Consider the following 23,498-nt stretch of genomic DNA (forward strand, 5'->3'; position numbering starts at 1 on the left):
AATATTGTGGTTTTATCGGTTTAACACATAAAAAATATGTTTTTAGGTTTGATGGTTAATATATTCTTCCCTAAACTTCGTAGTTTGATTATTAAAGCACGGTATATTCAATCATATTTAGAGTACCCGCACACTTCAATATTTTTTACAATATTCAGGGTCATAAATCATTATGTAAATGAATGGCAGTAGACACATAACAACGATCAGGTATTTGGCCGGTATTAGACCAAATGGAAACTTTGAATGGAATTGAATTTTTTATAAGTTTCTGTTCTTACCATCGGGCTAGCTGTCGGTCCAATCTTTAGTCTGAAGTGCCTATTGTGAAAAAAGATATTAAATATATAAGAATTTCTCACCTAGCCTGCATGGTCTTCCCGCCCTGCTTCTCAGCGGCCCTCACTCCCTCATTCACGATGGAATCCAACTCGTTGATCTGGTGACGCAGGTCTGACGCCAGATTCAATGCCTGGGAGAACAGCATTGTATTAGCTCACAAATCATCATCATCTTCCGAACCTTGTTGAGGTCGGCTTCCAGTCTAACCGGATGCAGGTGAGTACCAGTGCTTTACAAGGAGCGACTGCCCTATCTGACCTCCTCAACCCAGTTACCCGGGCAACCCAATACTCCTAGGTTAGACTGGCTGTCAGACTTCTGACTACCCGTAACGACTGCCAGAGATGTTCAATGATAGCCGCAGGTTTCAAATATGCAAGACATTATACTAAGTTCACCGACGATGATATAAACACTGATATCACAAACAGGTACTTAAACGTTATCAGTTATTTGACCATGAAGTGGTAATTTTCACGTTCACCGCCTTGAAGAAAACATTGTTTTACGTATCGATTGCTTCACGGATGAAAGAACGAATGAAACATTACCTTTAAAAATTCAGTAGTCAAAATCATGACATATTAGTATTATATCATCTTTAGGTACTACGAATGTCAATACTATATTTTTTTTTAATTTTGCTGTATAGCATCTGTAGACAACAAATCCACAGATAAATGCCTAATACAGTTAGCTTCAATTAATATAATTACCTTGGGTTCTCTACCATGTCCATATTGTCTCTCGTCACATAGATGGTCAGCGTTTATGCCACCAGATCTAGAAAGAAAAATTATTTATATAACAAGAGCATAAATAAAAGAATTATTATTAAAAAAACAAAATACCCGACTGCACACTAAAAAAAGAGTAAAACAAGCCCCACAATAATATTTAATTTATAAATATTGATGGAAAGCATCGCAGGCGGGGACCAACAGAGGCTTATTTATAGTCATTTCGGTTGTGCACCATTTAGCAGAATTTTCGTTGGTGGCGGTCAAGGTGGTCCCCGCCTGCGATGCTTTCCATCAATATTTATAAATTAAATATTATTGTGGGGCTTGTTTTACTCTTTTTTTAGTGTGCAGTCGGGTATTTTGTTTTTTTAATAATAATTCTTTTATTTATAACTTTTTAGCTGTTTTTATTTAACGAAAATGTTGTAGATGTAGAAGACTATGTATATGTAAGTACCATTTTAAATTATTTCGACGACATTTGGCTTTAGATTACGAGTGATGTTACTCCGCAACATAAATTTACCGCCAATCTGGACTGTTGGTAGTGAAGAAGAAAAAGAATTAGGTGAGTCATTACTGCTGAAGACCGTCAACGACGTGTGCCCTTATGCGTGTGCCCGCATTCGGGCTGTATACTCGAGCATATCCCCCTCCGCACCGCGCCGCGCGCCGCATGCCAGGCCACGCCCTATCTTTTTGCTTGCTAACGCATGAGTTGCTTTGCGTTGACGCAGAATTAACATGTTCCCGTGGGAATTTTGAGAAAAAACGTATCCTATATTAATTATTACTCCCGTGATTGAAATGAATCTAATGATACCGCATACATATTTTTTTAAAGGGAAATTTAGAAAAAATATCCCGTGGGACTTTTAGGATAAAATGTATCCTATGACACTCCCGTAATCAAGACAAATCTAACGATACCTCATACATCAAAATCCATCAAGCCGTTTAGGCTACAGGAGGTCACAAAGGAACAGACATACATACATACTTACATACACTCGAAAAACCTTACCCTCCTTCTTTGGCAGTCGGGTAATAAGTATTCTACCACCTAACCTAGCACTTGCATGCCAATTTGGAAAGTGAATCGTTGAACGTTAATCACGTTTTGGAACGTGTAAGACACCTGTGATATCAACGTCGGAGTTTTCTCCCAGGTTAAGGAACTTTGATCTGTATTAAACATGTCTATTTTTCAAATAGATGCTAACACTAATCTTGACGAGTATGAAGTTAACTGTATAACGTCAGACTACAATACGATAGACCTATAACAGCTTTTTCGAAACGTCAAGCTAGGTAGGTTCTAAAGAGTTTATCTCATGTAGAAGAACCAACAAGAAACCCCAAAGACACTGTTTCAAACAATTTGCAACTAGTGTGACGTTTCATAGGAGCCTGCAAAGGCCTGTTTGAAATAAAACCACTTGACTTTGACAAAATAGTGTTCTCGTGTCTGAGCTCGTGGTACCTGGCGAGTCTCCTGGCAGCATCAGCAGGTTCGGGCGCCAGGTGTTCGGCAGCACGTTGAGATGATGTCAGCACACTGCGGATAGCTCTCTCGCCTGCACTGTTGCGCTGAGCCTCAGGGTCCTAGAGAATATGAAATAATTTTAAACGATTCTTACAGTGAGTTGCAGTCAACTATAACGAACCATTTTCAACATTCATTTCATTTTAAAAATGAACAATAAACTTTTGGCAAAGGGTCGGTTGCTAATAGAATCGTCTTTGGTCAAACTTAACAAAGTAGACAAAAAGAAGACGAAAGGAAATATTTCGAGTAATATTTACACTACTCACAAGGAATTATTTTTTTAACCCCCAATAAAATAGAAGTTATAACGATTTAAAATACGATGACCACACATTTAACCAAACGGTTTAAAAATGGATGTTATTGAGTTAATATTGATTTCTCAATAACAAACTACGACTCACATTAAGGAACTCATGAGCAGCTCCAATCTTGGCGTGTATCTGTTGCTGTAACGCCTTCAGCACTGCCACGTTGTCCTTCTCGCCACCGTCTTCCACGTAGGAGGTTAGTTGCAGCACACTGATGGACAAACATTACTAATTACAATTTGTATTTATTTATTTAACAGTTCATGTACACAGTTACACAAAGAACACAGACAAGATGAAAAATAGAAAAAAAATTAGTTGTAACTTTGAACATTCATCATCTGTCTAGCTTTTTCCAAACTATGTTGGGGTCGACTTCCAGTTTCACCGAATGCAGCTGAGTAACAGTGTTTTACATTTAGCAACTGCCTTTTGGACCTCATCAACCAAGTAACCTGGTTGTCACACACACTACGACTAAGTTATACAATGTAAAATTTTGATGCCAAATGTTCAATCTATCTTCTGTTAACAACTATTTGAAGTTTGTCATAGCTATTTGCTGATCCGGTAATGTTACACTTACCGAATAATCTCGTGTATTTCATCGGCCATTCTTTGAGCGAGATAGTTTCTGTTTTCAGCAGCCTCCTCCATTCCTTTGCCTCCTGCAATAAAAAGATCAATTTTTGTTTTTCTGAGCTAATTGAGATAAGTATTAGGTAATTGGGCCAGACACGTACACCAAATGTATCTGGCGAAATGGGAATGTGTTGTTACCCACTAGTAACGGCTATCCCGTGGGGTGGGATGGAAAAGATAGATGGTTGATTTCGACACCTAAAACTGGTTTGGTATTATTCGAAAAACGCAAAGTGTCAAGGGGAGATGGGGAAGTCTTTACCCAGCAGTAAGCTTTCCTACAGTCTAGGGAGAAACGAAAGACAGTATAGAAGAGGCTATCAGGCTTAGCACAAGTCGCTTTGGGGTCCAGTTTCCGAAGATTCACACGATTGGGGCTGTGGTTGGAGCACTTTTTATACCGTAGTGGTGTACCCCGTGGTTTGGAAGGCAGCGTAGGTTCTGATCGTACACGCGACACTTTACCCTCAGTGAGGATTGTGTAAGTACATCTTCATGGAGCAGATGAGCACGGGGCGCGAGCTGCTTCACGCTGTCCAGGCAGCGGGTTAGCGTGTCTGCGTGCGGCGGGTGGGTCAACTCCGCTGCTCGGGCTGCCACCTATGTAACACAAAATCATTGAAAATGTGGGCTAGTAACAAAGAAAAAGAACATTCTGACAACTAATCAACATTTCTTCCAAACCATCATCTCAAGCGCCACAGACATGCATGCATACATCTTTATGAACAAAAACCTTTCTGCCTTCATTCAACCTAAAATATTCACATTGCGACTTATGCCTTACTAAATAAAGTGAAGTTTGCTTACCTCCCTGGCGGCCCTGGAGAGTGCTGGCGAGATGTCTCTGAGGAATTGAACCAGGTCTTCCATCGTATCTATGACCTCCGCCACCCCGAGATAATCTAGCACCTAGAAGTTATCAATTAAAGAATATAAGTTATCTTCATCAACAACATTATTTGGCATCAGAGATCTCCTATTTGGGAAGCCAAAAGTTTGGCCCTCGTAATGAAATATAGTTTCTAATCCAAACATTCTTAATACACGTATTTTCCCTGGTTATACAAAGAAAGGCAAATAATATAAAATTTCCCACGGTATTATGTGACATCTGACTTGGAAATTAGAACAGAACTATGTGATTACCAATGGTACGTTCATTTTCCCATGGAAATGTGTAAAAAATGTGAACTCATGCATGTGTTTCGTCAGTTGCAAGATTAGAAAACTTACGTACACAAGGCTTCCAGGGAAATGTAGAACGGTGCATTTTAGAAGCATCGAGATAAGATTTATTATTCATTCCAGATCATTAAACTTTACGGACGCTGTATTTTCAAAAACTTAAAATTTTGAGTAATTCTTTGAATTGGCACATTGTATCACAAGCGGATTTATAAGGTGACTAAGCCTTTTTGCACTCCTTAACGAGTCTTCCTAACTTCTGACCTCGTCGAAACACAGCAGCCAACGCAGACGTGCCTGCAAGATTCCTCTCGTACTTCAATCTGCTTCTTCCTGCAAACCACACTTATCTTGAGCTCCTTCACACGGGCGTCACATGACTCGAAGTAAAGAGGCTTGCGTCAACAGACATTGACATCGTGGCTGCATATGCAAGAAGCAACCGAACCTTCCGTGCCAACCATATCTTAAAAGAACTCTGAACGACCCCTTCATGCAATGGGTAGATGACCTTACAATTTTGCAGTATCGATTTGAATTCTGAATGAAAAACGAGTAATCGATTGTGAAACAGCTGCGGAAGCTTACATAAGAAATTGTTTAGTTTAGAGGTATTTATGATAAGCATTCCGCAACAATATGGGAGCTTACATAATGCAACGTCATATTGGAAACAAATCATTTTTAGAACTTTCCGGATTTATTAAACTTTTTGTTTTTAGTAATGATCAGTACATTTGCATCATAATGACGTCGGTTGCTTGTAAACAATTAATTTGTCATCATAGACTCACCTGACCTCTGGCTATGACTCGACTGTCATGGCCGGTAGCATCAAACTACAAACTATGTATTAATTATGTAGACGATACCATTCTTAAATAAGAATTCCTCTAGTTTAAATAATCCACGAGAAATATGTACTCTTTATGTTATGGAAAATTTAAATGTTGGAGGCCCCAATGTTTGCCACACTCAGGGCATTCGTCAGGGCACACTAGGCCAACACAGAATGTGCGGCCGTAAATGAAAAGCATCGGGGGGGAGTAAAGAATCTTGCGGGCCTCAAGACCACCTTACCCTTGCAGGTCCTGAGAAAGGATCAGCTCGGCAGCATGGTCGAGGCCTGCTGCAGCAGAGTGGCAGCTGTCTCGACGCGGTGTAGTGCGCTCGGCATGTCGTGTCCTGAGGACCGAGGTCTTCTGAAGACTCGATGGTCTCGTGGCCAACCTGAGGAATTGTCCAAAGCATTTTGAAGATGTGTCTTACACTGTAAAACTTAGGAAGTGCAAAATGATGAGTGCGCTAGGACTTTTTCCCACATACCCCTCTCCCGTCCCCCGATGGGAAGGGGATGCGTAATAGTATTTTTAGCCTTGCAACAACAAAAAAAAAGGTCAGATCTAGGACTGGAACCCGGAATCCTCTGAATCTTTACGATTATCAGACAGCATCTTTACGATTGTCATTTCAAAATTACTGGTGAAAAGTTTTTTGATATTTCATAAATAGAAACTCTTATTCAACCCTTTTTCTTTTCTTTGTGAAGTCTTTTTCTTCGACTCTTCTTTTAATATTTCATAAGGATAGCAAATTTCTTCACTTACCTTGACCAGGTTATTGACGGCGAGAGACACGGCTTGCACCGGCCTCGCCAGGTCAGGCATCGCGTTGCCATCTTCTGCTTCTTCATGGAGGATCACCAGACGAGAAACCTGAAGACGAAAGGAACACAAGTTTAGAAAGTAAGCAAGGAATAATTACATGTCGAGGTTACATGGTAACCGTATACATGTATACATGGTTACTGGTAAGTAGACCGCATCCTTTCAGGAGGTGATAGTATAGGTCAATACGGACAGATTTGACCATGGCATACACTGGACAAAAGTTAACCCGTTTCAAGATAATCGAATTTCAAGATCAGTCGTCTAGGTACACGTATAAATTTTCATTATTAGTCAAAAGTCTCGTTTTTGTGGATTTTTGTGTGTTTTTGGATAGAAGATGAATCATTTCATAATAACAAACCATAAAACTGTACAAATCACAGAGGAAATTATAGCGTACAGCAATTACTTTTTTAGTAGCTATTTTCTCAAAAATATTACTCTTCATTTTTTTGTGCAGAATACTTAAAAAACATCTACATTTATCTAGCTATCCAAAAAGGCACAAACACACAAAAATCCGCAAAACGAGACTTGTAACTAATAATAAAAGTTTATACGTGTACCTAGACGACTTGTAAAGAAAAGATCTTGAAATTCGATTATCTTCAAACGGGTTAACTTTTGCCCAGTGTATCTCATGGTCAAATTTGTCCGTATTGACCTATACTATCACCTCATGAAAGGATGCGGTCTACTTACCAGTAACCCTGTATACATACATACTGTTATTGGGAGAAAAATAAATTAGTTTATAATAAAAATATATTAGTTTCGAAATACCAAATTACGAATCTTGAAACACTCTAACGTAATTCTTACGATTCAGCCGGGACCAGCATGTCTGTAGAAGTAACTGAATTATTCGCTCATAACGCACTTGAAGTAGGTAAGCACTTTTGGCTGGCAACTTTATATCTTGGCAGCCGAAAACTAGACGGTTGTTTACCAAACGATGCATGGAACACCACTTTTCAGTTTCTTGACATTTGTTCCGCTTTGTAAAACGTCCATAAATTATAAAACGCCACTTCGTCTCGCTCACGTGACGGAGGCTATTAACATAAGCTTGAACTTTAAAGTTTAAGATGACATGCAAGAATTGCGATAGATTATCCTAATACGTGATAGACTAAAGCACTATTCTTAGTATTCTTAACAATATAGCAAACAAATTATTTAAGCAAACTACATTTGTCGAAAGTAATCAATCAATTCCAAGTTATCAATGACGGACCCTTTTCTAATCGGATTGACAATAGACTTTCGGTGAGGGCAAAAACATACTGCTATTGATAGTAACCTAGTTACATTACAATAACGTATTTAACCTCCCAATTACCAGAACATTCTTCCAGAATTTTCGTCTCCACTATCAAAAGTAGACGCTGCAGAAATATGCATACCAGTCCCCTTATCTAAAAGTATAAGAAGAGCAAACAATGCATAACAAGGCTTATCTATAACTTCATAACTTTCTCTGACATTAAGCCGTCGGCCGTTCACTGCAGATAACCAAGTCTTTGTGTCTGCACTCTACACTTGCATTTTGTAATTCGATAGTCCCGTATAGGAGTGCATTCAGGATTAGTAAGTACATCAGACATTCTTGCGAGCTGTTTAATTTGAATATCAGATTTGTAAAAGGCCCTTTATTTTGTTGGAGACGCAACTGTTTTATTTAGTTAAGAAACAGCTTACATAGTACCAACTTTTTTATTTGACTCCTAATACCTACTAATATACTTGAATCTTTAGTTGAACAATTAAGTAAATAATTTCATTGTATTGACCATCTTGCTCATTTAAAAAAGGTCTCTAAAGAACGACCGCCTTGACTAACAGACAGAAAGCTATACTGTAGAAGATGCCAATATATCTACAACTTAGCAACCAAACAATAAATTAAAGCTATCACTATTCCTAACAACAATAGCAAATATTTCAATACTGCAGCATTAGACACGCCATCAATATTGATTACTATCAATTTTCAATCGACTTGTCTCAAGAGCCTTAACGCCAGACGTCAGGGGCGCGATTCTACTAATTTTACTTAGGTAAGCGACATACGACTCACATCCGACTGAGATCCAATCACGACTCGCGAAGCGTATGTGGCATTCCGCAATTTTTTTTTTTCTTTAAAAAAACGTTTTTATCTGTTTCTGTCATTCAATTATGAATCATATTGTCTGCAAATTATTTACGATTGCAATATATTGTAGAGCAAACTACCGTATAGACCAAATGGCAGACCAATCGCAAACCAATCGAATGTCGTTGGAATACGATTGGTCTTATATTAGAAGCAGCACTGCGATTCAATTTCTATTCAATTTTAACATTATTAACTTAGCAGAATCGGGCTTCGGTAAGGCACGCCCGCAGCAGATAACTCGCCATATTAGGTGCGCGCACGCAACCAGCCAACGCAACATTCATTCATGGTTTTTGTACCGACTACATAGTACGAGTACTGTTTTTGTTCGCTTTTGATTTTAATCTTGATGTATGCCAGTAGTGTCGGTGTTATGAAATTGTAACTGTTTTGTGTTTGTCACGTATTTACTGGTCCATATTATACTCTTGTGACATACATACATATGTCTTGCTTTCTGTTTGTTCATATCAAATCTTGCAAGCTTCCTACTTAATTCCACGTAGGTATGTCTGTCTACATGGCTCACCTAAATGGTGACGATTTTTGAGTTCCAATAGGTGTTAGTTGTTCCTCCTTCTACATAATCGTTATCAAACCAGACGAACTCTAATTTTTGAAAAAGCTTTTATCCTAAACCTTCCACTATCTCCCACTTAGCAATAAAACCAGCTTAACGAACAGAACCCATTCCAGAAATGACTCCAATCTTTTTACCTTCGTGACTTTTACAAATCACCCCTGTTCACCAGGGGTGCGTCGGAAAGGGCGCGGTATTTCCACCCCTGACGAGACAGCCTTGAGTCTGATTGTGTTTGTCCAAGATGATTATGTGGCCGTCGGGGCTAAATGGCTGCGGAATCGTATTGGGTGAGGGTTGTTTGTTGAGTGTTCAATTCGGAAATGATGCTAGATTGAGTTGGGAAAGCATTGCGGATACTTAGAGAGATGTTTACCGGTTGTATTCTATTTTATTTAAAAAACAGTATTCGATGTATTCGAAGTCTTCAAAAATCGACTGTATACTTGCCACAGTAATAAACACGTTTAGTAAATAAAGCTTTTTTTTTTATCGTCCCACTGCTGGGCACAGGCCTCTTCTCACATGGAGAAGTAAATAAAGGGTAACGTCAAAATGTTTTGCTTAAATAAACGTGGGAGCCGATTTGAAAACACGAACTAAAACATCTTCCAGACCGTCCTATGCATCATACAAGGAAAATAAACAGAGTCTGCTCATTTATGCCTAAACATGTATTCCCAGAACCAGATAGGCATACAGTACCAGGTATAACATATCGACGCGAGTCACTGGGTCAAGGTGAAGCCGAGATGTTAGCTCTGGCGGGGCACTAGCTAATCTAGGTGTACATTTTCAGTGTTTACAATTCCAAAAGAAAGACAATATTCTGCTATACTTACTTTTGGCATCGATATCCCCTAAACTGATCATTCCACTTTTCGAGTCATCAATCCAATTGGAGACCCATTGAAGATCCGATTGGTTACACACACTTTAGCAAATATAAGTACGCCGGAAACCTTTTGTGCATAGGTATCTACTTATGGAAGAAATAGAGGTGACGCATAACCATCATCCAATGATGAATGGACAACGATGCAACATTGATGCAGATGCTACATTAAGTGGTTTTGCAATATGTCGACTCTAAATTGCCAATAAGTTATGTTATGAAGCATCGAATGGCTGATGTAATGTCAACAACTCTTAGATCCCGTGTGAACTAGGCGTTTGAATCAAGCGAAAGTCTAGAGTTTGTAAGTATCAATATACTATTGGATGGAAGTATTATTGCAGTGCTTTTGAAGGCTACATTTTACTGTCTTGGAACTTATCGTGCGTTCTAGTTTTAATTAAGTTAAATCTCTTGCTGGCACAATTATTGTTCTTGTTATTTTCCTCTGTTAATCAGTTGAAAATGTGTCAATCATTATTGACCTCATTGGATTGGTGGTTCTGTGGGTTTGGTGTTGACGACCGCCTCCAATTTTCGTTCCGTGTAGTACATGCTCTTGAAGATTGGGTTTTGCTAATGCAACATTTAACTAGAGATGGGTAACTCAGGAGTGATAGATAAAAAAGATATGTATCTTTCCGTTCTTATCACTCACTCTTTGTATCAGTTCAAATCCGAATGTATCAGTGTATCTTTAACAACTCATTCAATCCGTCGTCCGTTTGTATCTGTGTTTCACTCGCACACACAGCGTTGAGCGGCTGGCGTCACGGTTTCTCATCGGAAAGTCCAGACATCTCTTTCGCACTTCCCTACTTAGAATACTGTCTCACTTTCTCGATACCGAGAATAAGTGTTTGACCATTATTTTTATTTATTTATTCGATTTACACGGCTTTAACAGCCAATTACATAAATCGTAAACTTAAATTCAAAATGAAAAATAGAAACTTAAAAATAAAAAAAAATAAACTTAAAAATATTATAAACTGATATACGAATCTATCTATCCTAAACGAATCTATCACTCTTAGTTCGTACTGATTTAGTGATACATTGGATTGAATTGAACGAAGCGAGTCACTCTGAGCAACAGTACAATGTCACTCGCGGATTCGAAAGGATATAGAGATACAAAAGAGTGATACATATCCCAGTGATCAAATGATACATATCAATCTTTTCTTTTCAATGATACGTTTTTCCCATGTCTACATTTAACCAAGATGAACTGCCAACGACACTTCTCAATGCAAATGTCCGTAAAACCCTCCCACACACATGAATATGGCAAATAATAAAATCTAAGTTCGAGCGGTGTCGTAATATTCTCTCCAATAAGTCCACGGCCACTACCACGCGTGGGCGTCGACCATATGGTGAGTTTTACCGGTGACAGCTACGCTATTATAAAATTGAACTAAGATAATTTCTTCACGGCGTTTTCACTTATTGATTTTGCAGAATTTAAGTTTCTTTAGAGCCATTTCTCGGCATGATGCCAGTTAGCTGCTTGAAGGGTGTTGCGCTTGACAAAACAGCTTTCATTGCAAAAAGGCGAGTCTAAAATCAATTATGAAGATATTCAGACTTCCTTTGAAGATGAACTAGCTAAATACGAGAACTCAAACTGTCAAACTTTTTGATTATAATCTACCTTTATTCTTCTCCATTGCTTTAACCTGTAAGTTTTTCATGCAGACATTTGGGAGGTCTAGATTATTTTAAACTACTTTTTATATAATCCTCACGCGCAATTCTCCGAAACGAGGGTCGCTGGATAGCGTAATTTAATACCAGACCGAACCAATCCGAAAAGGATTAGGTTGTTCGAGAGATATGCCAGTATCCAATTTAATCGGATCTATTTAGCTTTCACAACGGAACAATGAAAACTTTATGATTTAAAAATATGTATATCCAGTTCTAAATCAATCAAAGAAAGCTTATGCTATGAATTATGGTGATGTACGATTATGTTAAGTGTTTCCGACCGAAGAATTTCGAAGTACCTAAAGCTGTGTCTACGCTAGACGAACCGAGCACAAGCGGAGCACGAGCCGAACACAATTCGTCTTGTGTGGACCAACTTACAAGCCTCTAACGAGAGCGCTGCGAGCTCGGCTGCGTTCCGCCTGTTGTCGGTTTTGCCCTTGTAAAAATTACGACGCCCTTTATAAAAAGAGCTTGGTTGGCTGCAACAGCGGCGGCTACTGCAATATTATTAATATCGTCCATATTCGCCAAGACCCGCGAACTCACTGCGGAAAACTACGTTCGAGAACAGTGATCGTTGTAGGTTCGTTGTACGTCCACCCTTGACGCCGCGAACGACGGCTCCGCTTGTGCTTCGCTCGTGCTCGCTTCGTCTAGCGTAGACCCGCCTTAACAAAACTTGTGAAAGGTTTATATTTTTATTGATTGACGTCTAACAAACTGAAAATTGTTTGATACACGAACGCTGTCACTGTGCTTTGAAGTGTAATATTGGAAGCAATGGGTCATATAGAAATATTCATTAAAGGTACTAGATCCAAAGAATAGTTTGATAAAATGACCGCTTTCACTTGTAATACTTTATTGAAATTGGATTATAAATTAGTAGGCATTACAAGTAGGTATAACCAGTGGGCATGATAAACATTTGGTTGGAGCATCGAGCGTAACAAACATGTTGAACATAGAGATTTACTCACTAAACCAATGAATAAACCACAAAATACAACGATATACGGACAGCGACCTATTTGTATTGGTAACTTGACAAACTATTTGTATTGGATAATGACAAAGACGTAATTTTTATCCATAGTAAGAATGAATAACAAAGAACATAGGTTACAAAATACATATTTGTTATGGTATGTAATAAATGCACAGCATCGTATTTAACTAAAATATTTCATCAACCGGAACCCAAAAAGTGTTTTGCAAAAAATTACAAAAAACTTGACACTTAAACAAGACAATAACGATCATTAAACAGACAAAAGGGACGATACCTCAATTACCAAGAAAAATGTACATACACATCAAACCAGTCTTAAATGCACTGACCAATTACTAACGACAGATGCAAGCAACATCTTGCGAGCGACGCTGCAGTTTCGACGAGGTCATACAAATTAATCGTGAGCACTTTACTGAAGGAAATCAATAAACTCTTGAAGCAAATGAGGAAATCCCGGAGACGGAGATTGTCTCGGATAAGAGCTAGTGATTGGACGATTGAACAAATCGAAATAGTATTCCCGAGACAGAACAATGTACAAAATCTTTTGTGCTATTTGTTGTGAAGATCCGACAACCTTTTTTTTAGATGGAAAATCATCAAGAACCCTCCCGCAAAGACTGCAACGGAAAGGAAAGCCAACTCCAAACCATGATCCTTCTGAATCCTTTTATGTAGGGCCGTACGCTGTCGATCTACACTACCGTGTACAATATGTAACTTTTAAATAGGAAAATATGAAACTAGTAAGTTAAGAAATAACGATACATTTGTAAAGTGCTGTAGAGGTAAGGTGGTCCTTCTAATATTTGAGTCGGATTGTAAATGTGCAAATCTTTTAGCGTAAGCAAATACAAAGCTGTCACTTTTATGGAGCTCTTAATCTAGGCGGATTATTTTCTTATATTTTTATGGGGGTTATTGGCATTCGAATAATAGTTTATAACTCACTCACTGTACGATTTTATTATCTTACTGTTTCTAGTTAATGTATTCCATTCAGTTCTTGGGTCCTCCTAATAGGCGACATGCTGTTAGCTGTTACCATTAATGGCGTATAGCCATAAAGTAGGCCATAAGTTTATGCAAAACTCTCCATATTGACAGATCGAGATGAGATCGAACCACCCTCACTTCAAAATTCTTGTGAGATCGTCACAAAAACTGTGTGGCGAAAAGGGAACAAGGAACAAGTTACAAATTACAAGAAACGGTTAACAAAATCTAAACAGTTGACTTCCTGCCAGTCGACCAATAACTTTGATATGACGTCATCATTATTATTGAAACAAGTTTGTCGAAGCATTCTCAAGTGCCTCGTCTCAGTCGTCTCATCTCAAGTATTTAAAACGTCGCTTAGCAATTGTTCGGACGTGTTACTACGTTAATCTTTTCGTGTAAACTTACTATACATTATACGTTTCATTTAATTCAGACCCATAAGTAGTTTGCAATAAGACTTCGAAATCAACACAGTGATCAATATACCAATTTATTGAATAAAAAATTGCAAAACGCGAAAGGAGTTTGGCTCTAACTAGAACTTCTTCGCGATCACCAATAACATTCGTAATTGGAACTAAACGCAAGAAGGAATTGTCTGGAATTGTCACATTGTCAGATAAATGACAGCATCAACTTATGTTGACACTTGAAACCAGAGTTCTATTTCTCCGAAATGATTAAAGTAATGGAGCCTAAGAAGCAGATATACACACAAAAAGAGAAGAAAGTATTTCTAGAAATATTGAAGAGTTATTCTAAAGTTGTTGAAAGTAAACACGGCCACAGTTCGGCTCTGAAAGCTAAGAACTTAGCTTGGCAAAAAATAGCTGCCGAGTTCAACTCGAACCCACATACTGAATTGCATGTAAGTATTTATTTGCATATTATACCTACATAAATCAAGTTTCTAATTTAGTGAACTGATAGAATCTCGCGTTTTTGACATTCTCAAGTCTCAGAGACACGATACTAGTTTTATTGTTGCACTTTATCAGATTTCAATTCATTTATCTAATCTGATCTTAGAAGTTTATCCTTTTACCATTAACTCATTAAACCTCCTTGTAGAGAACACCACAACAACTTCGAAGATTATGGCTGAACATAAAACATCGCCAGCGAGGAGAACTCGCCAAAAAACAGCATCACATACCCATTGGAGCCGTGGGTGAACTATCCAAAAACAACGTGTTGCAGATAGCACATGCACTTATAACTGGTATTGATAGTTCTGCAGACTCCGATCTTGTTATAGGTAAAGAAAGACCTTTTAATGCAGTTACAGATTATGTTAATTCTGGAGATTTAACGCCTTTCCACCCCATTATGTTTGATCATAACACTAAATCCCATTTTACTTGCAGAAAAATTAACAGACAATGACCCTCTTCAATCAGTTCAATCAGAATCAAGTCTGTTTTTGAGTGAGGACTCTCAAAATACTTCCGAACAAGAAGCTTCAGCATTGAGGACTGTGAAAATGGAACCCATGTCACCAATCAGTGGCACATACAATGCGGACGCTATTTCAACGCCTGTAGTTAGTCAAAATCCACCAGATGCACCCAATAATGTAGAGAATGATAATTGTCTCAATCAAGACAAAAATGCTCTGCAGCAAAGTATGGAACTTCAGCAGTTGGAGATTGAGCTCCTAAGAGAGAAAGTAAAGGCTCAAAGGCAAGATAATAAGAACAAGGAAGCCCATAATGCAGTGATACATGATTTGGAAATTCAGATTTTAAAAGAAAAACTAAGAGAGGCTAAGGCGAAAGCTGACTTGGCAGAGTTGAACTTGAAGAGACAAAAATATCGAGACGGTAATTTAATTTTCCTTTATTTATTTTCTACAATTTATTTTTTTATATCCAATATTTCATTATATTATTAATATTTTCCAGATTGAAACTGGAAATTACAGTGAGGCTGGGTAATAATATTTTAAGATAGAAGTAGTTATAACTCAATATCTGATACGTTTTTCTTTGTATATACATTTTAAAATAAAATCTTAATACCTTTAAATTAAATGTTTTATGTGATTAAAAATACCTATGTCATAAACAATCAATACTTTTACAAAGCTCAACAAAAAAATAACAACAAAACGGTTACGAAATGGTTCCCGGTTGATTCCAAATTTAAATTTAGGCGCAAACACGCGCTAAAACTATAACAAACGGCCAGTGAGTCAGCGTTCAAACATAGAATATTTGATTTTAATATCACCTGGCAACATTATCGCTGCACAATGTTTACGAGATCCAATTTTTTTGAACACAAGATTTCTTTCAAGGAAATCGATTTTTAAATTTTGTTACACACGATTCGTGTGTTGGAGATTTTTTTTTCTTAACCTATAATTGTCCCACTGCTGGGCAAAGGCCTCCCCATTTTGCCTCCACACCTCTCGATCTTTTGAGTCTTCCCACCAATCAGAGTTGTTGGAAGAGATATATCAATTATTTTATTGATGGAGACAAGTCGAAGATAATCATTGAAGAACATAGAATTTAGAATCAACATTTGTCTATTTGTGTTAAGTCTGCATTGACCGGGTGACTACAAAACGTGTAAAACGAATGGTTGCTTTCCATGATGTTTATGTATTGAGGAAAACTCCTTACAATTCAATCAGTGTAAGGCATATGATGAGGGCAACTCCATTTTCATTCGACTTATCAAAGAATCTTATCGAATTGACATGGGTCTTTTGATACATTTCTTCATTTTAAGCTTGTTCCATTGTCCTCTACAAAAGAACTCGTCCCTGCTTGTTCCATTACCAGGGATGGTGGACCTTTATTGACTTTCATGCCAACATACTGTAATAACTGAACGTTTTCAAAAAATATGTCATCATTACGCTCGAGTTTCTAACATTGTAGGCTCTATTTTATCCCGTGTGATAAGTAGTTCCCTCATGAGGTGGTTAAAACGCGAAAAACATATAGGTTGTATCTACTAACAGAATTTCAATTGCAATAATTTTGTCTCAAAATAAAGTCAAAGTCAGCTCATAAAGTCAGTCAGTCAAAGTGCTTAAATTATTTTGCAGCGAGCCAATATTGGTAAGATTGCTATTGGTTCGCCATCCCTGTTCTATACCTAGCTATAAAGAAGTGCATATTTCGCGAAGCCAGACAGCGAAAAGCAAAAAGGTTGCAAACGAACTGGGAGTCAGCCTGCAGTTTATTTATAGATGCGGGAACGTACGGGATGAATACTTAATGTACTCCACTTGCAACACTAACTATGGACTTTACTGCAGTTTAATGCTTGTTTTTTGGCACTGGATTACAAAGTTCTTCTTTGAAAGGAAAAGGAAAGATCCCGAACATGTATTTGTATGTAATCCAGATTTTGACATGAAATAATTTAAACGATAACCATAAGCTCCCGTGGGGAAGATAACATAAAATGTAGAGGCATCTTTCACCGTAAGTTAAACCAGCTTAATAGCAATAGCTTAAAGCTAGAAACATGGTATGGTATTACAAGATGTTACAGTAGGTATCTTTTTTATGTTTCACATGTCTCGCCGTTTAAGCAGTATGCAAATTTTAATATGACTAGTATCATAATGTGGAATTACGATTAAGATTATTGAAGCTTATTTTTCAAAATGTAGACTAACCCAAGCAAGTCTTTTTTGTATTTTGGTATTTGTGATTAACAGCTGAAAACTTCCCAGATTTGCACAGAACAATAGGGAATTGTTACTTCATAAATTCCAGGCCAGCCGAGTAATTTATACGGCTCTGGCTTTTACCAACCAGAGTTACTTGTAATGCTAAACAAAGCATAATATGCAAGTAGTAAATTGTGCGCTCTCAATACTGCAACAGCCCAAGATCGAATAATTTATAGCGACGCCGGCGCCTCTATTTCAAAACTCTTTGCTATTTTTGTAGATTGAAGTGTGTTTGGAGTTTACGATTTGAAAAATCTCGCTATATTTCTCCGCTTTGAAATTGCAGACTGTTTATAGCCTCATTTGTACTGTTGCAATCCGAGGGGAAATGTAGTAAACATTTTTACATGCAATTTGGCGAATATTTCCTTTGCTTTTCAGTCATTAATATTAGACTACTCTGTCTTTCTAAACGGTCCCAACAGCACAAACAGGTATTCCGAACTCCATAATCGCAACAAAAGAAAAACAAACAGACCAATTAAAAGCACAATAAAAGAAGTTCAGGGAATCTATTCTCGTGGTGGACTCTATACTACCAGGGCGACCTTGGCGTGACCATTAGTTCGGTAGGGCCGAGCCCCGCAGTCCCATGGCAGAAAATAGCTGCGGATACGGGCGAGGTTACACACCTGCCCTAATTACTGCATCACGAGGCTGCCCAGAATATTATGGGAGCTTTCAACTTTTGAGTTTGTCAACTGTGGTAAAAAGCCCTAGGGGAAGACAGACTTATTGTAGTTTCTAGGATACCGTAGATGAAATTATCTGCTAGTCTGGGAAGCAAATGTCGTGATCACGTGAAATAAGAGATACAGGAGTATTGTGAGAGGATTAAGCAGATGAACGGAATACTGTAGGATTCAGAAAAATGTAGATGCTTCATAGATTAAGCGATCATGTGTTGTAATTTTGGTTAGAAGTGAAAAAAATTTAAAACATCGAATCAGTGTTACAAGTAATGCTTTGGAAAAAAGTTCAAACAGATATAATATTTTGAACTGTCAGGCCATTCAGCATTTTCAGAAAATCAAATAACTGATATACTAAAAGAGAAACGATAATACCTGAATAATTTAGAAAGGCTAGTCGACCACACGTAAAAGTACGCTATGGCACGCAAGAATAATTAAGTATATTTTATATGACAATTAAAATATTTCCCAAGCTCGCTGCCTTCGTGTCGTGAAAGCTTAGCCTTATTAGGCTTTACCGATTGTGGCTAGATACAGTCATAAATGTACATGATTTATGTTCTAGTTCTCTTTTGAGGTTAAAGGCCTTAACGAACTCATTAATTATTACCAAAGGACCAATTTACTTTTTTGTGACGTGACAATCATGTTTTTGGCATAGACATAATATTAGTAAACAGGACTGCGCATATAAACCCAAAAAACGAGCCGAGTGAAACAGTTAGTACGGAGGCTGTCTGTCCCTTTCTAATAGGGTGACTATGAGATTAAGCTATGTGAGACAAATCCGAATTTGCTAAGATTATTAAACACAGATTAGTATTGAAGTTTTAACTTACGCAGTTTGTGACCTTAAGATACTAATAAAGGCTTTTAATAATTAGCGGAAATTAGCAGTATAAAAGCAGGAAGATTCGAAGTGAAGACTGTTTTTTTTGTATTTCTACTTCATATATAGACTGCTGAGCCATTTATGTCGCCTTTCTTCATTTTTTGGGAAGCTATAACAATAGTACAACAGTTTTAAAATCCATCACCCATATTTTGACTCGTTACAAGAATTCATGGGCACCCTAGTTGTTTGGTTTACGAAAATGTTATTATTAGCTAACCTGTGGAACGATATATTGCAACCACCATAGGATTCACTTTTGCAAGTAGAAACGCAACACTTTTTCACCATTTTAATAGTTTAAATTGATTTAATACAAAAAAATATAAACAAAATTTTAAATGCTGATTACGCGCCAAGAATGTTCAGGGTTACCGCTAGAAAATAAAAAAAAGCAAAATAAAAATTTATGTTGTTTATGTTTTAATAATAAATACGAATAAATTAATGCGATTGTTATTAATTTGTTGACTTACAATTGTTAAAATAAGATAAAAATATAAGTGATTAAATTGTTTTTGGGAAGACAAAACTTTTGATCACAACATTTTTTTATGCTGGCAAGGTGTTAGAAAGAGACAAACAGCCTCCGTTCGAACTATCCCTCTCGGCTCGGATTTGCCTCTGTGTATTATGCAACCAATTTAGTACCTTATTGCGTTAGAATAGAGTTCATTTTCGTAAATATATATTTTGAGCGTGCTGTTATACCCTTCCAATGCACCCCTTCTGGCTGACCCAACAGCTTATGCTGCAATTCCATCAGAATGCTGACACATTACTCCTCATGCATCCATCCCACTCATCCTCAGTCGTCTTCAAGCCTCCATCCCGTGCACTTGCCTATTGCACTCGCGATAATATTGTAATAATTGAAATAAATTGTGTTGGTGTAATTTCAGTAAAAGTGTTTCCTTTTTTTTAAAAAGAGTTTCCTAGACCGGTTTCTAACATTGGTGGCAGCTGAAAAGGGATTGAAAATTCCCGGTTCCCTCCGTAAATCAATAAAATCTAGTGCAGTGAGTGCAGTGAATGCATAAGTTCCACGAAGCGACTCGCATCATCCAGGTGTATACCGTACACCATACCGGTGAACCTCATAACCGGTCCACTGTGCAGTAAGTGGCAAAGAGCAGGGACGCAAGTAGCGTCTCCCGCCTCCAGATCCAGCACCGACCCGGTACAAGGTCAACCCCGGTTCCAGTATCCAGAACTCCAGTTCCAGTTCCCGCATAAATATGAAAAACACATGTTTAGTGCTCCTGTGAGTTTTGTGATAATTTCTTATAATATTTACAAGTGCTTAAACCAAAGTTCCATCAAACTTTCTTGGGACGGCTTATCTCATAACCGCAACATTGTAACAAGATTACAAAGTATTCCGTCTAGACACTGATTCGACGCAGTTCCAGTGCACAGCGATAAGAACAGTTCTACGAAATATTTCGCCGTGTAAACTTTTAAGCTATACTAATTTTATTTCCAGGGTTTGCTTGTTACAATTGTATGTTTGTATTATTTTAATTAATATGTCTCAAAGTTCCAAGAACGTCAAGGAAGAGCCAAAGGAAGGCTTAACCTTAAACGTTATCCTAAAATTCATAAAACCTTTTGATGGTAGCCGAGAAAAACTTAACGCTTTTATAAATAATTGCGATAATGCGATTTCATTATCCGCCCCTAATCAACAAGACATCGTATTCAAATATATCATCAGCCAGCTAGACGGTAAAGCCGAAATAGCATGCTCAATAAAAGAGTTCGAAACTTGGCCCTCACTTAGGGATTTCCTGCAAAACCAATTCGGAGAGCGAAAACACTACGCTCATCTTTTAATAGAACTTCAAGATTGTAGACAGGGCGCACAAGAAAATGTTAGCCAATTTTCACTTAGGGTTGAAACATGCCTATCCCAACTTCTGACAGAAATCGCGGTTACCAATCACAAGAAAAGTGAAATTGCTGGTAGAGTAGCGGCTATGGAGGATCTAGCTCTTCACACTTTCACTATGGGCCTCACTCCTCGTATCGCGAATATAGTCAGATGCAGAGACCCTAAGAATCTTAACGATGCCATCAATTGTGCTCTTTCAGAAGAAAAGTTACAACAATACTCATATAAACAGAGTACGGTCGCGAAAACTTCACGTAATAATGATATAAACGCTAAACCTAATAGAACTAGTAACTTTTATAATAATAATCAAACTCAAAAACCTTATTCCAGTCAAGCAGCTTCAAAAGATCCGTTCTGCCGATATTGCAAAAAGGCAGGCCATCTTTTAGAAAATTGCAGACTCCGCGAGTATAACAACAAAAAATTCAATGTAAATAAACCATCTAATTCTAACACTCAACCAGGCACGTCCTTCAAACCACAAATTAACACCTTAACTGAAACTGAAGGATATGATACTGTCGATAATTATGATTTAAACTAAATAATGTCCCGAATAGGTGTCGCACGGGACAAACCATGATAGACGACACCAATATCGACACGATGACCCATGGACATGGTAATGATAAGCCCAAAACTCGAGGTCATTCAATTAGAATCAAACAACAGGGTAACCAGCCCCAAATCGTAGATTCTAATAAATTCCTAAAGTCATCTAGAATCAAGCAACAGGGTAACCAGCCCCAAATCGTAGATTCTGTCCGTAATCCTGAAAATAAAGAAAACATTAATAAAACCATATATGAATTCACACAAAACATTTCAAATAAATACTTACCTTACATACAAGTTAAATCCCCTGTGTCTTCTAAAGATCTTTTGCTCCTCGTTGATACCGGTGCATCTATAAGTATTATAAAAACATCAGTTATCAATCATATGCCTGTAATCAATGAATCAATCAAGTTTAAGATCAAAGGCATAGATTCAACCACCGATAGTCCTTTAAGCACATTAGGACAAATTCCTATAACCATGAGTACCCATAATGAAGACCACAGTGACTGTAAATACTTGACTCACATATTCAACTTAATAGATCACTTAACCATACCCTATGATGGCATTATCGGCAACGATTTATTTAATTCCAAGAATGGCCAAGTTAATTATGAAGAAAGCATGTTATATTTAAAAGACATTCAATTTCAAATGTATTTTAATGAACCTGTCTATACAATAGCAGCGCGTAGCGAAGCTATCATAGAATGTACAGTCGCAAATCCAGAAATTGGAGAGGGATTAGTAATCAACCAACATATATCTAAAAACCTGCTAATAGCCAACTGTGTAGTTAAAGTAAAGAAAAACCACCGTGTTAATATTTCAATTTTAAACACCTTAGAAGAACCCGTAAAAATCAATTCTGACCTTCGATTGCATTTAGAGCCTTTCCAGTTACAAGCTTCAAAATTTATAGGAATCACAGCCGAATCACACACTTTTGAACGTACAGAAGAAGTTCTAAAGGAACTTCGCGTATCCCACCTTAATGCAGAAGAAACCGAGGCACTATACTCAGTCTGTTCCCAATTCTCTGACATCTTCCACTTACCTGATGATAACCTGACCTCAACCGACGCAATAGAACATAAAATTAAAACAACGTCGGATGAACCAATTCATGTAAAAACATATCGATTCCCTGAATGTCATAAAAAGGAAGTTGACTCCCAAATCGATAAAATGTTACGCCAAGGTATCATAAAACCTTCTATGTCTCCATGGTCTTCACCAATTTGGGTGGTACCAAAAAAACTCGACGCATCCGGTCAAAAGAAATGGCGTGTGGTAATCGACTACCGCAAGCTCAATGATATAACCATCGGTGACTCCTATCCTATCCCAAATATAGCAGACATACTAGATCAGCTGGGCAAAAGTAAATACTTTAGCACGCTAGATCTAGCATCCGGATTCCATCAAATTAATATGTCTGCTGATGACGCTCCAAAAACAGCATTTTCTGTCCCAACAGGACATTACGAGTTCACACGTATGCCATTCGGACTCAAAAACGCTCCGTCAACCTTTCAGAGGTTAATGAATTCAGCCTTATCTGGGCTCCAAGGTATTCAATGTTTTGTTTACCTCGACGATATTGTTATATACTCCTACGACCTTGCCTCTCACATTAATAACTTAACAAACGTTTTTGACAGACTGCGCCAATTTAAACTTAAATTACAACCCGACAAGTGCGAGTTCCTAAGAAAGGAAGTTTCATACCTAGGCCATGTCATCACTGACAAAGGTGTGAAACCAAATCCTGCAAAAATAAGTGTGATACTGGATTTCCCCGTACCAAAAGTTCCCAAGGACATTAAGTCATTCCTTGGACTTGTTTCTTATTATCGCAGATTTATTCCAGACTTGTCTAGTATTGCGAAACCTTTAACAAATCTATTAAAAAAGAATGTAGAGTTTGTATGGTCAA

At 37.7% G+C, this 23,498-nt stretch overlaps 1 protein-coding gene and 1 pseudogene across 1 annotated transcript; one reads left to right on the forward strand and one right to left on the reverse strand.

Annotated features, from left to right (window-relative positions):
• Positions 1 to 341: 341 nt before the first annotated feature.
• Positions 342 to 23,498, reverse strand: part of LOC124642788 — a 31,115-nt pseudogene continuing 7,958 nt past the window's right edge.
• Positions 14,472 to 15,745, forward strand: LOC124642790 (regulatory protein zeste-like). Its single transcript, XM_047181439.1, has 3 exons — positions 14,472 to 14,685; positions 14,889 to 15,075; positions 15,185 to 15,745. Exons 1-3 carry the CDS (start codon positions 14,494 to 14,496, stop codon positions 15,709 to 15,711), a joined length of 906 nt encoding a protein of 301 aa, XP_047037395.1. The 5' UTR covers positions 14,472 to 14,493; the 3' UTR covers positions 15,712 to 15,745.

The sequence above is a fragment of the Helicoverpa zea genome, chromosome 25 (assembly GCF_022581195.2).
Source record: "Helicoverpa zea isolate HzStark_Cry1AcR chromosome 25, ilHelZeax1.1, whole genome shotgun sequence".
NCBI lineage: Eukaryota > Metazoa > Arthropoda > Insecta > Lepidoptera > Noctuidae > Helicoverpa > Helicoverpa zea.